The 16436-nt window shown below is 44.2% G+C and overlaps 2 protein-coding genes across 7 annotated transcripts; one reads left to right on the forward strand and one right to left on the reverse strand.

Moving 5' to 3' along the window:
* Positions 1–51: 51 nt before the first annotated feature.
* scyl3 (SCY1-like, kinase-like 3) lies at positions 52–9972 on the reverse strand. Of its 5 annotated transcripts, none has more exons than XM_053613645.1 (14): positions 9956–9972; positions 6419–6611; positions 5447–5632; positions 5051–5164; positions 4838–4894; positions 4642–4744; positions 4119–4230; positions 3932–4009; positions 3667–3806; positions 3236–3423; positions 2817–2988; positions 2419–2595; positions 1528–2228; positions 52–983 (listed from the first exon to the last, which is right to left on the reverse strand). In XM_053613645.1, the coding sequence occupies exons 2-14, from the start codon at positions 6581–6583 to the stop codon at positions 921–923; spliced, it is 2256 nt and encodes a 751-aa protein (XP_053469620.1). In that variant the 5' UTR covers positions 6584–6611; positions 9956–9972; the 3' UTR covers positions 52–920. The 5 variants fall into 5 exon arrangements, with proteins under 5 accessions (XP_053469620.1, XP_053469621.1, XP_053469616.1 ...); XM_053613646.1 differs by lacking the exon at positions 9956–9972 and adding an exon at positions 7824–9529 and having other exon boundaries at positions 6419–6590; XM_053613641.1 differs by lacking the exon at positions 9956–9972 and adding an exon at positions 7824–9529.
* Positions 9747–16434, forward strand: prg4b (proteoglycan 4b). Of its 2 annotated transcripts, XM_053613647.1 has the most exons (13): positions 9747–9894; positions 9977–10055; positions 10679–10795; positions 11009–11131; positions 11398–11466; positions 12254–12364; positions 12451–13257; positions 13462–13548; positions 14124–14260; positions 14360–14513; positions 14766–14861; positions 15127–15252; positions 15768–16434. In XM_053613647.1, the coding sequence occupies exons 2-13, from the start codon at positions 9989–9991 to the stop codon at positions 15887–15889; spliced, it is 2016 nt and encodes a 671-aa protein (XP_053469622.1). In that variant the 5' UTR covers positions 9747–9894; positions 9977–9988; the 3' UTR covers positions 15890–16434. The 2 variants fall into 2 exon arrangements, with proteins under 2 accessions (XP_053469622.1, XP_053469623.1); XM_053613648.1 differs by lacking the exon at positions 9747–9894 and having other exon boundaries at positions 9901–10055.
* Positions 16435–16436: the final 2 nt, after the last annotated feature.

Below are 16436 nucleotides of genomic sequence, written 5' to 3' on the forward strand. Positions count from 1 at the left end.
ACAATGCAAACCTGTGTAGTCAGTAAGAATCTGGACAGTGTCAACAACAGGTCAGATAAATATCATAAAACCTTTATTTCATCAGCATCTGACAATACGAATAAATTATATCCTTCTCTCTTTTAGTTCAGCAAAACCCCAGCCCTAAAACAAAATAAATGTGTGTACTGTATATAAACCGTATACTATACACATGTTTATGTTGAAACTGGCTATTCCGTAAGGCTCCTTGTAATACAAGTAGAACAAAGTTGAACCACTGATGGCACAGACAACAGAAACAAAAACACAACCCTAAACCTGAAGACAAATGCTGCACGTGTACTTCCAGTGAAAATGACTTCAGAGCTAGAAGCTGTGTTTCGGTCAGGATTTGGCAAAGAGCTACACCAGGTTCCCAAAAGGAATATGAGGGCAAGTGAACCAAGACACCGACCCTTCATATCGTTCATTAAAAGTTTCATACGTAGTTTCAAACATCACACAGCCCTGACTGCAAATCTCATCATACACCATTTCTAATGCCTGATTTATTGTCATTTATCAATCGGAGCTCTTCATTGTTAAAGTGATTGTGTTCATTCTCAAGTTTACATCATGCCAGTGGTCAAGGTGTTGGCAGTCAGAATGACAAGAGATCACATCCTGTAGAATAATGACTATCCACGTCTTCCATTATGGCTTGGTGCTCGCTTATACGATTAATATAAGTGAGCTGGAAAAAGGGAACCCTAATATAACAATGCAGTTTGAAGTGAATGATGTATTTAGAAACGCCCATAAATGCACCGTTGTCCAAACGAGTAGCACTAAAGCTGCACTTATGATAGCATTAAAAGTTTCAACTGCCTGCAACGGTCACACCCGTTTCCAACTCAGTGTAACATTTGGACCATCTTAGAAATTCACAGTTCCAGTGATCAGGACCAGGTGTTCTCGTCTTCCCAGGTGATATCACTGTCACCCCAGCCCTCTGCATCAGTCTGTGAAAGACAAGGTCAAGGTCAGTCAATACCCTAGAGCCACTCAGGAGCCATCACTACAGATTTCCCTGTCAGATAGGAGAATTGTCTTTTTGGATGAGTTACACAGAGGGGTTACACAGAACTGGGGGTTTTTTTGTTTTAAATTGTGAATGTGCAATCTAAAGACAAGCTTTAGGATGGAAAGGAAAAGTATATAGGTTTAAACTAGCTGCTGTATTCAGTCATTCATGATGAGCAAGTATTACCAGGGTTATTGCCAAAAATGCTAAGACTGCAAAAAGGGGCACACACGATCGAACCATGTGATGTCGTTGATATCAGACACCATTAATTGGCTTGTAAACAGCGCCACACTGTGGATGCTTATGGTAACTTGTTCTGAACCACAACAAGCTGAGTGGATTTTGTTGCATCAGGGTTAGGGTTAGCAGAAAAATTATCAGATCGTGTTGAACTATAATAATCCCGACCTTTTCACTCATGATAAATCAGCACATCAGTTCACAGAAGAGTGACTGGATCAGAATGAAAGGAACCTCACCTCGGGCAGGTCTACTGCAGCAAACTTGGCTGTCAGTTCCAGTGTGTTGAAGTGTGTAGTGTCTCGCTCAGGCTTGCTGATTGAACTCCCTATGGGTAAGAACATGCTAGGAGAGGACAGCTTTATGTCTGGCACCATGTCAGCGAAGAGGTCCAGCTCTGGATCTTGATCTGGTTTCTTTTTCACCTCAATGGTGAACTCCTCTCCTAGACCTCCAGCTCCTGCACTCCTGTATCCATTTTTAGCTACACCTGGTTTGCTGGGCCTGGTATCTTCCACGACGTTCTGCTCCCAGCGTACATCTGAAGGCAACTGTTTCTGCTCAGAAGCAGTTTTTACTGAAGCAGTACTCAGTTTAAGTGCTTTAGACTCTCTTGCAGGTCTGGAAATTGGTAGAGATACAGGTCCTAAGGCACTGTCGCTTATGGATTTTGACGTCGGGACCGGCTGAGGCGTAGTACTCGAGTGCTTGGAGATGACCTCAGAATCTTCAAAATCATCCCAGGGTTCCTCTTCATCATATGCAGCAGTGGTTGGTAATTCTGAGTCACTGTCTGCAGGCTGTATGCTAATTTGTACAGGCTGGTACGTGCCAGATTTCTCCCCTGCGTCCTCCCAGTCGGGCCAGTCCTCGTCCGGTCTTTCCGTTCTGCTGCCGTTCTCTCCCTCTTCTTCTTGGCTGAAGCCATTCAATGGAAGAGCTATACAAAATCAGACATCAGACTAAATTAACACAGTGTACATGTTAAGGAAAAGATCAGATTTTTTTGGCCTAAAAGCTCCATGTAAAACACTCTCCAGTCAGCGGCCGGTCACGCTGGAGCTGTTCACGGTCAAATCTCCTCCAAGGAGATGTTTAATGATACAGACTCCCCTATTCCTCTCCCTTACCCGTCTTTGATGTAGAGGGCATCTGGGCAGCAACATCTCTTCTGACTGACTGGAGAGAGTTCAGCTTCTCAAGAACGAGCTCTCCTCCTCCTTCCAAACGTTTAGGCAACAGACCTGTAACCTTGGGGGGTTGCGAACTACAGGGCGAAGACGCTCCGACAATATGAACAGGTGAGTCTGCAAGAGAAATCCAGGAGTATAACCATCATGTAAACTACCTGTCTGTACTACTGTTCTGAGCTATGCAGTGTTTTTATTTATTTTATAGACAGCTGATAGAACATGTATTGTTGCGCATACACATGTACTGCCATTTCTGAGAAAGTAACCTTGCTGAGATTAATTCGTGGGAAATGGAAAACGAATAAATACACGAATTCCACAGGTGAGAAACTGACTTTCAGGTGTAACCTCTGTGGACTTGGTGAAGTTCGGTGTGGTACGTTTGAAGACTTTGGTTCTCTCGCCACCCACCACCACCTGCGCACCCAGTAACGGCACCAGGACTGCCAGGCCTTGCAGCGTCATGGCAACCAGAGCATCATTAGTGTCTCTCATTCCCAGCAACACCTGTTAAAAAAGGAAAGATTTTAATAAATGTATACACCAGTTTCAGAGTGAGTTTTAAACAATAAAAATGTCATTTTCTATTCTCTAGTCTTCCGGCGAGGAAAAAAAACAGCATTAGATTTGGGTATAAACGTTGTAGTACAAGTGCAGGGGATTATGGGTCATTTTCTGCTGTATTTCGGTCACAGTTTGTTCTCCTCACTAACGCACCTGTATTTATAGGATATCATGATATGGGGAAATTTACCTGAGGTAGGATCTGGTTCTTGAGCTCGTCATGCGAGAAGAACTCTGCATAGATGTGGATATGGGAGAGCAGCACCATCCGGACATGCTCCTCGTTCACTTTAAAGAGCTTGAGAAGCTGTGGCACCACGTGTCTCCGGTACAGTGGCATCGACAGCAGACACACCTCCCCGACCCGTACAGCTGAATCTGCAACACCACCAGAGGGACACTCGAAATGTTCATGTGTTTACATGTCTTATTAGATCAGTGAACATGTGTAAGAGACGCTGTCGGTCACGAAGAAGAGTTCTTCTGGTTCGGCCCGCCTGATGCGAGTCTGACAACCCCGCTTAATCATTTCCCCTTAACGTACGTTACAAATGAGATGTTTAATTCCAAGCCACAGAGCAATATGCAGGTCATACAGTGTCACGCAGTGCACTTTCATACCCTTTTTGGGCTGTAAGAGGTGAGGCAGGAAGCTTTTTACAGCCGTGGGTTCGGCAAACACCAGAGAATTCAACAGTTTCGGAGCCAAACGAGCGCCGATCAGTTCCTCAGGCAGGCTGTGAACTTGGTCCAGTAGAAATCTGGAGAAAACCCAAACGTACGTACACACAGACACAGACACACAGAGAGCACACATTTACTATCGTGTGTGTTATACCCTTTAAAAAAAATTAACCCAACAAATATAACTAAAGCAAAGTCTTACTTAAAAAACTCGTGCTTTTCCTCCTCGGATTTTAAAGTCAAACTCTTTAGAAAGTTCATGATGTCCAGGAAATCATTCCTGCTCAGATCAACAGACAAGTTCAGTTCGGGATGTTTAACTATTTAATGTAAAAGAGGTACTAGAAGAGGCGTTATCTTTGTGCTGCGAGGTCTCACAGTATACGGACCTGAAAAACTCATGGGTCAGCAGACTGCTGAGAGCCGGCCGCACCGTGGGGTCAGAGGTCAACAGGCTGACCTGCAGCGTGCTCCTCAGACTCTCCAGCAGCTCGTCCGACACTGAGACAGACAGACAGAGGTCAGCAGAACGCCCGAATGACGAATGGGAGGAAGATGAGAGCATGTTGGATGGACTGTTACAGCATAACCATGAGGAAATGGAAAAACATGCCGCGTAGTGGAAGAACATGACTAAACGTACACAGAGTAAAATAACTCAATTACAGACAGCAGCATATGGGATTGGATTTACTGCTCAAGAGAAACAATTTAGTAAAAAATACTAATAAATTCAGTGGCATGAATAGACAGAACTCTTGATTTAATTTGGATCTGAATTAAAGTGAAGACTAAAGGAGAGCACGTTCACTAAATCCTGCCCCTTTCTGTGAAACAGCACTGATCCCTCAGAGGCTTAACGACCGAACAGGACTTGTTCTCTGGTGCTGCAGAATTAAGAGCATTACTAACCGTAACTGCTCAGCAAGGGGATGAGGGCCTCCACCAGCACGCCAAAAGAGAAAGCATCCCGTGCGTGGGCGTGTTTTTCAGGAAGCGTCTTGAATCCGCCAAGCTACAGAAAGAAAAAAAACACCATGTTTTTTTGTGGCTGAACCATAATGGCTTTGAGGTAATGGAAAATCTAATAAGGTCAAACGTGCTTCACCTTCTCCTCAGGGGGCACAGCGCTGCTCTCTCGTACTATCTGAACGCTGGTGAGAAACTGGTACAACACACAAAGTTCTCAAGCTGCAACGTTCCCCAGTACATTATATAACATCTCATGCCTATAGGATTATTTTTTTTAGAAGGCTCACACGATGCTGCGGCTATAACGTTAGTGTCTCACAGACGAGAGCGAGGGGACGCGGGGTCTTACCTCTGGCGTTGCTTCCGAAAACTTGCAAACGGTTTCCATCCCACCAAGCTTCCAGTGTCCATCATCACTAACGAATACGGAGGACATGCACACATTGTTGTGGCTGGATTTTCCCTGAGGATACACGGGCGGGTGAGAAATATCACTACAAACTAGAACATCTCAAATATAAATATATATATATATATATATATATATATAATATAATTTAAAAAGTCCACTTAAATCAAGGTGTCTTCAGTCCCCAAATGATGATCAAGTGTTGCTAAAAGGAAAGGTGGGTGATGCAACACAGTAATGCACACGCTCCTGTCCCAACTCTTTTGAAATGTGTTCCTGGCTAGTGATTTGTCCGCCCCTGTGTATATCATCTCAAAGATCTGAAAGCACTCTTACCCTGTCGTGGAGGAATACAAGGGCCTGCAGCAGATCATAGACGCCAGCGCAGATCTCCTCAGGTGTGAGATTCTCCAGCAGCAGCTCCAGCGGCTGCACCCTCTCCGTCACCAAGTGTACGCCTCCATCCTGCACGGAGCACGACAGGAAGCGCAGCAAACACGGGTGTCTCAGCGTTTTCAGGTGCTAAACGGGAACAGAGCAGGGGTTTGATTATAAATGGAGACAGCGGGCCCTCGCAGAACATCTGAAGAACACTGGCTGAGCACTTTATTAGGAACATGACACTAATACTGGGTTGGGCCTCCCTTTGCTCTCCTCCTCAATTCTTCATGGCATGGATTCCACAAGATGGTGGTTCCTTTGGTTTGATGAGCCAGTGCCCACTGCAGTCTCAGCTTTCTGTTCTGGTCTTACAGAAGTGTAGAACCCGACGTGTTCTTCTGCTATTGTAGCTCATCCGCCTCAGGGTTTACAGGATTTCGCGTTTTTTTGTGATTGCGGTTAAAAATGTTTGATTTTGCAGCGGCTTTTTGGAAAATTCGTGCTGCAACTCGCGGAGATGTTTTTTAAGCTGTACTCATGAAATCATGGAATCACACAATCACCGAGATCACCCCCCCCTTTCTGATAGTTGATGTGAACATTAACTGAAGCTGCTGGCCCGTATCTGCAAGATTATATGCATTGCGCTGCTGCCACATGATTGGCCGCTTCCTAATAAAGGGCTTGGTGAGCGTATGACATGTATTTATTATTGGGGTAGGAACACATTTAAAACTTTCCTCTTACATCAACTGCAGCCAATAAAAAAATTACGGCTGCTGTAGCTCTACCCTGAAGCTGTGAGATTACGTATGGCCCCCAATTAGCACTTGAATAGGGCTTGGACAGCAAACAGGTCCGGTCTGATCAGTGGTATTCAAGGCAGGTTTTCCCCAAACCATTTCTTCAGCATCTGAAGCACTGTACCTTGGTTGCTTTGTTGACTTTGTCTTCATTGCCCTGCTTGTAGACGAAGACCGAGGCTGGTTTTCCATCCTGCAGCACAGCAGAGTACATGGTGAGGCCTGAAGGCAGCGTCACAGACGGCTCTTCAAGCACACAGCTCCTCAACCCACTGCTCTCTGCTCCCATGCTGCCTCTGTGAGATCAGACAAACGCACTGGCAGGACAGAAAAGCATCAGACTTCAGCTTAAGGACTTTGGAGCACTTTAATTTGCATAACACTGTCATCTGTAGCATGGAAAAACCACAACAGTCTGACTCGAATCAGATTCATCAGAGGCAGCTTTACAACAAGATAAACATTATCCCATGACAGGGCTGGTACACTGAATTACCACTTCAGAGCACTAACATTTACACATTTACACAATACCGGCGTATTTAAAGGAGAAAACTCCACCACTGAATGTTTAACAGCTACTTTTATTCACAGGAATCCATCTCCAACATCGCTGGACCTCATCTCCAATGCACAGCAACATCTTCATATTGGTGATTTTTAAAGTTCCACCTGCATCCGAACCATAATCCGAACTGTAATAACTCAACAGATTACAGTATGTGCTAACACACAGACATGGGTCGTGTTCAGAATCCAGCAGAAATTCATTTTCTTCAGTTTGAACAGAAACCACATGAAATCTATCATTATAGTGTTCTGTCATGTCTGGATCACACCAAACTGGATCACACCAAACTGGATCACACCAAACTCGACTACTCTAAACTGGACCACTCCAAACTGGATCACACCAAACTGGATCAGTCTAAACTGGACCACTCCAAACTGGATCACTCCAAACTGGACCACTCCAAACTGGACCACTCCAAACTGGACCACTCCAAACTGGATCACTCCAAACTGGATCACTCCAAACTCGACTACTCTAAACTGGATCACACCAAACTGGATCACACCAAACTCGACTACTCTAAACTGGATCACTCCAAACTGGATCACACCAAACTCGACTACTCTAAACTGGATCACTCCACACTGGATCAGTCTAAACTGGACCACTCCAAACTGGATCCCATCAAACTGGATCAGTCTAATCTGTTTTTTCACTTTAAGGTGATATATAACATATGAAGCGCATATAAATAATCAACATATGTGTGTGTATGTTATATAAAATGAGTGGTGGTCTGGGAAAACCCATCTGTGTCTGTGTGTGTGTGTGTGTGTGTGTGTGTGTGTGCGCGCGCGCTGCCCGGATATGTCCTAATACAACACATCTGACTGGATTAGCCTAGCTAACTGATTAGCTTAGCTAGCTTTGCTACCTACCTGTATGGCCGGATCACCCCCACTCCTCAATGCTAGTTAGCTTCTCGACTAATAAAATGGGTTATTGCATCACGAACCTCTTCTGCACAGCGCTTCCTTTACAGCGCCTTTAACCTCGTCATCTGGACCGTCAGAACACGACTGTTTTCACCAACTGCATTAAACACCAAACACTCTCCTAAACACGGTGCACTTCCTGTTTGCCCAACGACCAACATCGGCTCAGTCCCAAATCTGTGAACGCTACCTCACATAAGCGCTCTAACAGGAAATAAAGCCACAGGTTAGTCTCCTATGTAGTGCACTTCACTTCCAAGTAGGACCCGTTTGCCCTTCACCCACGGTTCGGACGAGACCAAGTGTTTGTGTGTTTACAGATTTATCGGTTACATCCTTGACTATGACAACAATTATCTTTATATTAATGCTGCGTCCACAAAACAATGATTTGTCTAGATGAATAATGATCTATGATGATTTGGCGTCCTTACATGAATATTGCAGAAGTTTTGTAATTGTGGATTGATATTTTTACCCTGAAATGAGGAGAATGGTTCAGGCCATGGTGGTCCGAGCAGGCGAAAGGGGAACTGCTATAAGGTTGGCTTGATGTTCGATATTCACAGATTAAGGGACCGTCTCTAAAGTTACATACGGCATTGATATACACTTCAACAGCATTTGAAGGGAACGACTTACAGTCACAAAACCAACTGTAAAGTGTTCCTGTAGGTGTCAGCTATAATGTACACCTTTTAGATATTTTATATTTAACACTACAACGCGTGAACCAAAAAAACTTCACAAATACATAAAGCGGGGTCAAAATGACCCGTATTGGAATTAATCGTTTTCTTCACGCACAAAAATGTCCTATTAATGAAATAATTAAAAGTACTGACAATACACAAATGTTTTAATATTTCTAAGATGTTTATTTGTTTTCTGCATTTTATGTCCATCAGCTGGCCACCAGATAACTGCCTTGTTGACTCAACCGACATTTCTGAAAACTGTATAGGGAACTGTGTGGAGAGAGAAAGAGAGAGCGCGCGCGAGAGAGAGACAGAGAGCATGTGAGAGAGAGAGTGAGAGTGTGTGAGAGTGTGAGAGAGAGAGTGAGAGAGAAAGAGAGAGTGTGCATGTGTGTGTGTCAGAGAGAAAGAGAGAGAGTGTGAGAATTACTACAATCAACCCAAAACTTATCACACATTTACTGCCTAGATATAAAACGTAAAGATAGTGTGAGAGAGTGTGAGAATATGAGTCAGAGTGTGAGAATGTGAGTGAAAGTGTGTGTGAGAGAGAGAGTGAGAGTGAGAGAGAGACAATTCTTGGCTATGAAAACATTCAGATCATTCTAAGTATGTTGTGTACAAATGCAGTACTTATATCGACAGCTAATAGTTTTATTTGTATTTTATTTTAATGGCCGAGTGTGATTCCATGATGGTACATTGTGGCCTCAGAGCACCATGCACATTCTCATATCACTAATACGTGTGATTCATGAACAATAAACAACAACAACAAATGATGGGGAAATGTATTAAACATTTTAAATCGCACACCAGTAAAAAACACTACGAAGTCTGTAAATATTTGATCTGTATAGAACTTTAATATTGACCTGCATACATTTTTTTAAACCCCCACGTGATCCTCCACAGAACATTTTGTTTTTAAGGGTGAGAGAACGGTCACGTCAGTGCTCTCTCTCTCTCTCTCTCTCTCTCTCCCCCTCCCTCCCTCTCTCTCTGTCTGTCTCTCTCTCTTTCTCTGTCTGTCTCTCTCTCTTTCTCTGTCTGTCTCTCTCTCTCTTTCTCTGTCTGTCTCTCGCTCTCGCGCTCTCTCTCTCTCTCCCTCTCTCTCTCTCTCTCTCTCTCTCTGTACACAACAACTGCACTCTGGCCTTTACTCACAGAGGGTGGAAACCCCGATGTTCTCCCCTCACCGCCAGACGCTTACACATCTCACAGTTTTGATCTAAGAGACCGGACAAGCCCGGCCCATGACTCCGCTGCTTCCAGCGTCTATAAAATCAGAGCAACTTCACACACACGCACTCTCTGTCTCTCTCTCTCTCTCACACACGCACAGAGACATTCTCAAGGACACGGACAACTCTCACATACGCTTGTATTCCAGGTAAGGCACAAATACTTTGCTGTGATTTTCACTTTGTTTGCTGTTTTAGGAAAAGACTCACCGTCTCCATGAATCCAAGCAGGTTCCTGCTGAGATGAGCATCTCGGTGTCTGTCCTCCTGCTCTCACTGTGTGTCCTGGTCACATGCTCCTCAGCCCAGAGTGAGTAAATATACCAAACTGTCTGACAGACCGCATGAAGTGCAAAGACCGCTGCTTAAACATGGGTTAATCTTCTGTAGCTAATCCTACCTTCTTAGATCATGATGAAGTTAGAGACTATATTTCATCCACATGAACACTGTAGTTTGTGTTAACTCTCAACTCCAGCAGTGACGCTGAGGTTGTGAAATCTCTGCCGCACTACACTAGCTCTACACACTTTTTGGGGAGGTTAGCATTGAAAAACAACTAATTTAAGTAATAAATCAAGACGCAGGTCTTTAGTTGACGTTTGAAGACGGCTCAGCTGTTCGGACATGTCAGGGACGTCGTTTACGTCGGAGCCTATCCACTAATAGACAGGGTCCGGAGGGAGCTGATAAATTACGTGTAGCAACACACTGGGATACAGTGAGTCATCGCATACCAACACAACACTTCACGGACTGATAAAACAGCTTCCTTATCGTCGTTTTGAACTTCTCACTCGACATGTACTATTTTAACTATAAAAGAGTCACATCCGTAAGATCACACCACACCGCACCAAGGTTGTGATGATCTGCTGTTGCCACTCAAGTAGGCCAACATGTCTCCTCATGTTCCTTTATGTGATTTCGCAGAAAGCTGCAGAGGACGATGTGGAGAAACTTATTCCCGAGGCAATCAGTGCCAGTGCGACTACGAGTGCCTCTCACACAACGAGTGCTGCAAGAACTACGAGTCTGTTTGCACTGCAAGTAAGTCTCCTCCGCACTCCACTGGTGCAGCTGGGGTTTAGCTTGTTCAGAGAAATGAGTCTTTAAATGATACTGGACGAGATGAAGGCTATGTTTAACCTTTAAGGATGCTTACTGGGTGACATTAGATGAAGTTTTAATCTGGTTTAAAGCCTCTTTGGTAAACATCGCAGGACTTGGACACACCTGATTGAAACGTGTATTGCGCTATAGGGGACTCCTGTAAAGGCCGATGTGGTGAGGGCTTTAAGAGAGGGAGACAGTGTCACTGTGATATCGAGTGTATTAAATACGGCCAGTGCTGTCCAGACTACGAGACCCAGTGCAACACTGAGGGTAAGATCACAACATCGTTACTAAACTTATAAACATGACTTTAAAGTTCTGGAAGTGCAGCATACAGTGCCTTTCAGAATTAATCACCTCCCTTCATAAAAATGAGCAAAAAACCCACACACACTTCCTTATTCGATTCAGATAATTACTGTAGACAAGTACAACAACGTGTGTTGTGTTTGTATGTACGAGAATGTAAATCACTGATGTGTGTAGCAATGCTGTAATTACTCCGCCGTTTCCTGTATGAACGACCGATACTGTAGATTCCTCAACGGAAGAAGAGTACAGCGAGCTTGAGGTGACCACGCCTCTGGACGACATGGCGAATGAAGGTAATGCTTACTGTTCTTTAATAAAAAAAACACCACCACAACACATTAAGGCACAGGTGTGTGAGAATCCGCAGATCGAACAGGATTTCTCGTCTTCTAGTGTAACATTCTGCCAGATCATAGTTCAGAGATCTCGAGTCCAGAAGCTGCACGGTACCAGTTACATCCAAGTCCATAGCTGATCAGATTCCTCAGTTAAATACCGAGTCTGAGACCTTACTTCTTCTTGACATGTATAATGCCATCATCACGGACTGGAACAGAGAGAGAGAGAAAAGAAGTGGTTGACTCAGGCTAACTTACGAGTGAAACTGAATAATGAATAATTCTGCCCCGAATTATTTCTCTCCTTGTTAACCACATTTCCATTGTTGAGAGATGGATTAATTGTGCACCACCAGTGTAATGTACAACTTAAACGGAACAGAGGAAAACGAACAAGAAGGCTGGTCATATCAGCCATGTGTTAGGGGTTAGACGACTTGGCCTTCTCAAGTATAAACCCAACATCTGTATCAGTCGCCTGAAGAATTAGACGAATCACAGAAAACACACATACTGAGAGATGCACATCTCATTTCCTCTGGCTTGTCACTGAGGAATGTAGACGTACGATATCCAGGTCATGTGACTGATCAGCACTCGGACGAACATGGTTGTTATGATATACTGGACGTGAGGTCTCTGTGTCTCTACTGAAACACTTGTTGACATGGATTGTGCTAGAAGAGAAGAATATTTATGCTGCTCATTGTCCCGTCATGTTTCCTGCACTCCTCCCCTCTAGATGTTGTAAGCGGTACCAAGCCCTCTCCTTATGACACTGCGGAGCTTTTGGACCCGGTTGAAGACCACGTGGCACCTCTCCCTTCTCTGCCTGATTTTGTAACAGTGCCAAGTGAGGCCATAAATATGTCTTCAGAGATTTAAAATAAAGTGTGTTTCCTTCCATTAATTTAACTCTTACAGTGTTATTCCTTTCAGGTACGATTGGTTCTCCTGTGCCTGATGAGGACCGTGAAGAACCTCAGGATAAATTTGAACCTGAGCAACTTTCTCCTAACAATTTTCCTCCAGCCTCAACTAGGCAGGCTGTCACCAGACAAACTTCAGAACAGTATCCGGCTATGACAAGTCCAGCAGACGGCACCACTGCACCTGCACAGACTGACCTGAACACAGAAACAACCACTCCACTTACCACAGAGCCCAAAAGCACCGCTGCAGATGATAATCCTGAAATACCTGCTTCTAAACCAACTGCGAGAAATCCTCAGTCTGTCTCTGAACTGGAGCAACTTTCTTATAATGCCTCAGTTCCCACTGTTCCTCCTGAGATGGCCTCAACTACACCAAATTCCACACTAACATCTCAGAGCACCTCAGAGCCCAAACCCACACCTTCAGCCACTGCTCAGGCCAATAATCCAGACCTTAAACCTTCTAATCCTGTCCAATCTGAAGACAAACAGGACCTAAAGGTAAACCTTGAAGATCAGACAGAGGCTCAGTTGGAAGCCAGTGAAAACACAACCTCGGGAGGAGTGGAGATCCTGAAAACGCTCTCAACAGACAAGCCTACCACTGCCAAAATAACAACAGCAGCACAAAATGAAAACCGGGAAATAAAGGGCATTCTTTCTACGAAGGATTCTCCAGCTTACCCTGCATTAACAGAAAGCACCCCTGCTCCTGCGACGGTCAGCTCTTCTCCAATTAAAGTGCAAGAAAATCCCACGAAACCAAAAGACACTAACAACAATCTTCAGGACCTTCAGGATTATCAGGCAGGTAAGGCGTTCCCTTGGTTTCTTAAGAACCAGACACACGATGTGCGTTAGTGATATACCTGGAACATGTAAAATGAAGAAAGCATAGAGGATCTTTCTGAGGAACATGATACATCATTAAAAAAATGTAAAAGCGAGTACCATGAAACAATTTACTGCGGTGCATATATCGTATTTGTCTTCAGATTTGCGTTCCTTGCCACAGATGCCAACAGCGACACTGATCTCTGCAGCGGGCGTCCGGTTAACGGCTTGACTACGCTTAGGAACGGCACCATCGTGGTTTTTCGAGGTCAGTTCTAAATGCCCAGTCTTTATTTCCAGCAAAGTTTAGAATTATCAAAATGGTATAACGGAGGTCTTTAGCCACCTTCTGAAAACACCGTTTTAAAACAATGCCCAATAATTTATGGGTGATGTTCAGCATTAAGCTCAACGGCGTAGTGGGTAGCACTGATGCCTCACAGCTCCAGGCTTCCTGGTTAGACCCTGAGCTCACGTTACTCCCCGTATCTGCATGGGGTTCCTCGATGTTCTCTGTTCCTTCTCCATCTCCCAGAAGCATGCCATTAAACGCTCTATTGCTACTATAAAGTGAAGGAGTGTATGAATGTGTATGTGCATTGTGGCCTGCAATGAACCGGCATCCCATATGGGGCGTATCCTCTCACCTTATGCCCAGTTTTCCTGGTGTAGGCTCCACAGTGACCCTAACCAGGATGAAGCAGTTGCTGAAGATGAATGAATGCATTTCATCATCACTCTTTAAACAGAGAAGATGATTTATTCACAAAATAACACTTGCAAGGAACTGTGACCACTGAAGAACTATATAATGTATGCTTCCCTCCACTACTGTATTACTAGGACACTACTTTTGGATGCTGGACTCCAGAAGAAACGCTGGGCCTGCTCAATCAATCACAGACTTCTGGGGAATACCTTCTCCCATCGACACGGTCTTCACACGCTGTAACTGCCACGGCAAGACCTACATCTTCAGGGTAATGTTGCTAATAACTTTTAAAGTGCTGATAATCATGTCAAATCATACACATCATAAATAATAATTCACAGATCTACGTTACGTGTGCATCCCATAGGGGGATAAATACTGGAGGTATGAGAATGACGTTATGGACGCCGCCTTCCCCAGACCCATCAGTGAGGGCTTTGGACTCGGGGGTCACATTGTCGCCGCTTTATCCATGCCTCAGTACAGAAGCAGGAGAGAGTCCGTGTTATTCTTTAAAAGAGGTTCAAACATCTGGCTTTTAACTCAATCAGTGTTCTGCTTAACTTAAAAATACACACACACACACACACACACACACTTCTCTTATTCTCTAAGAATATTTGTAACGATAACGATGTGGCCTTTTGTTCATTTCTGGACAGTGTAGTTTTGAAATAATTGCAGGCTCTGGTAAGATTTGCTTTATAAAGCAGATCCATGTTTGCAGCAAAGTGATGTGGCTTTCCAAACTTCTGGTGTTGCCCTGTCTGTAGGTGGACTGGCTCAGAGATACACCTACCTCAACACACCTGAGTGCGGCAGCAAGTCAGCTGCAGTCACAGTAAAGAGGAGATTCAGAAAGGAAGCAGGTAACAACCTTAAGGAAGGAATTGTATAAGACACTCTATGGCTTGCCAGTCGATGAAATAATCCCTTTTTACATGAATACACATCTCACCCTGACACACACACACACACACACACACACACACACACAATACTGTTAGAACAGAACATTATTCCAGAAAGACCTCACACTCTGATGGGAAGGATGACTCAAACCTTGAATTTATGCCTACTAAAATACACAAGCTGAACGACTCCACAGCAGATTTGTGATGTTCTCTCTTTCAGTCCCCAAGCTGGGTCAAGAGATCGTCATTAGCAGGACCTGGGTAGGCTTTCCACCCACAGTGACGTCAGCGGTGTCCGTACGCGCTACAGGAGGGGACGGATACAAATACTACGCCTTCTCCCCGAGTGAGTACACTTACACCCCCCGAACTCACCCCCCCAACACGTAACAATTCCAGTTAAGCTACGGAGGTTCTAATACAGAGGAAAACTACATTTGTAGAACAAAGGTCATGGAACATTGGAAACAAGAGCCTCGATTGCTCCAACCTTGAGTGAATCATGTCTGGGGTCTCCGACACGACTGGGTGGGGGAGGAAAGTGGGCAGCTTCTTTAAACCCTCACCGACTAGACACCAATGAAGAGGTGTGAGGTCATGGCAGAGGATTATACTCTGTGGTCATGAGATCATAAACGTAAACACGCCAAGGCTACGCGTTAGCTCCTCCCAAAACGTGTTCATCGCTACAAACGTGTGTTTTAAACCAAACCTGGCTATTCAATTCAGCATAAAAGGGTTTTTATTTTAACTACAGAATTTCTAAATAATTTTTTTTTTTAAATGGCGTGACTAAGCATCGTACATTCAGATAGATTTTATTACTGTTAATAGAAATCTTGCATTATTTTTCTTTTCCAGCCAAGTACTACAGTTTAAAGATGGAAGGCGACACTCCGGTCGTTCTCACGCCGAGGGCTGGACCACAGCAGCAAAAATCGGCCAAAAGTTGGTTCAGGTGTCCAGACACGAGTAAAGTGTAGAACATAGTCTTAATCCTACAGACACACACTGATGCTTTCACACTTGTCTCTCCCCCTCACACACGTCTTAAATGTAATAATGTGGGAAGCAGGAGTTTTTAAAAAGGCAGTGCATTATACTTATTATTATTATTATTATTATGCGTTAGTGGGACACTTCTGAAGTTCAAGTGCATTGTCTCCTGACCAATCAGGTCACAGGTTGGGGGGCAAATGGGAAAAACAAAAACACGGAGTTTGCCAGTGAATAAGGATATTTATGACATGTTGGATAGAAAATATTCCAACATTACAATACAACTGGACTATTTTTGGAGCATTTACTGGTAAACAGCTCGACATTCCACTTTAACTGTGCCAGCATACGGCCAAATCACACAAACAGCTCCTCTTGTGCCATAGCGGAAGCTACGACGAGCTCCTTCTCCTCAACACAGATGATTACGCTTACAGGTCATGACTAATGAGTCTCTCTTTGTTCAGATCAGAACAGTTTCCTGTCCCGCATGTTCTGTGCCAAGTGTAAAAGCAAACACACACACACACA

The sequence above is a fragment of the Ictalurus furcatus genome, chromosome 25 (assembly GCF_023375685.1).
Source record: "Ictalurus furcatus strain D&B chromosome 25, Billie_1.0, whole genome shotgun sequence".
NCBI lineage: Eukaryota > Metazoa > Chordata > Actinopteri > Siluriformes > Ictaluridae > Ictalurus > Ictalurus furcatus.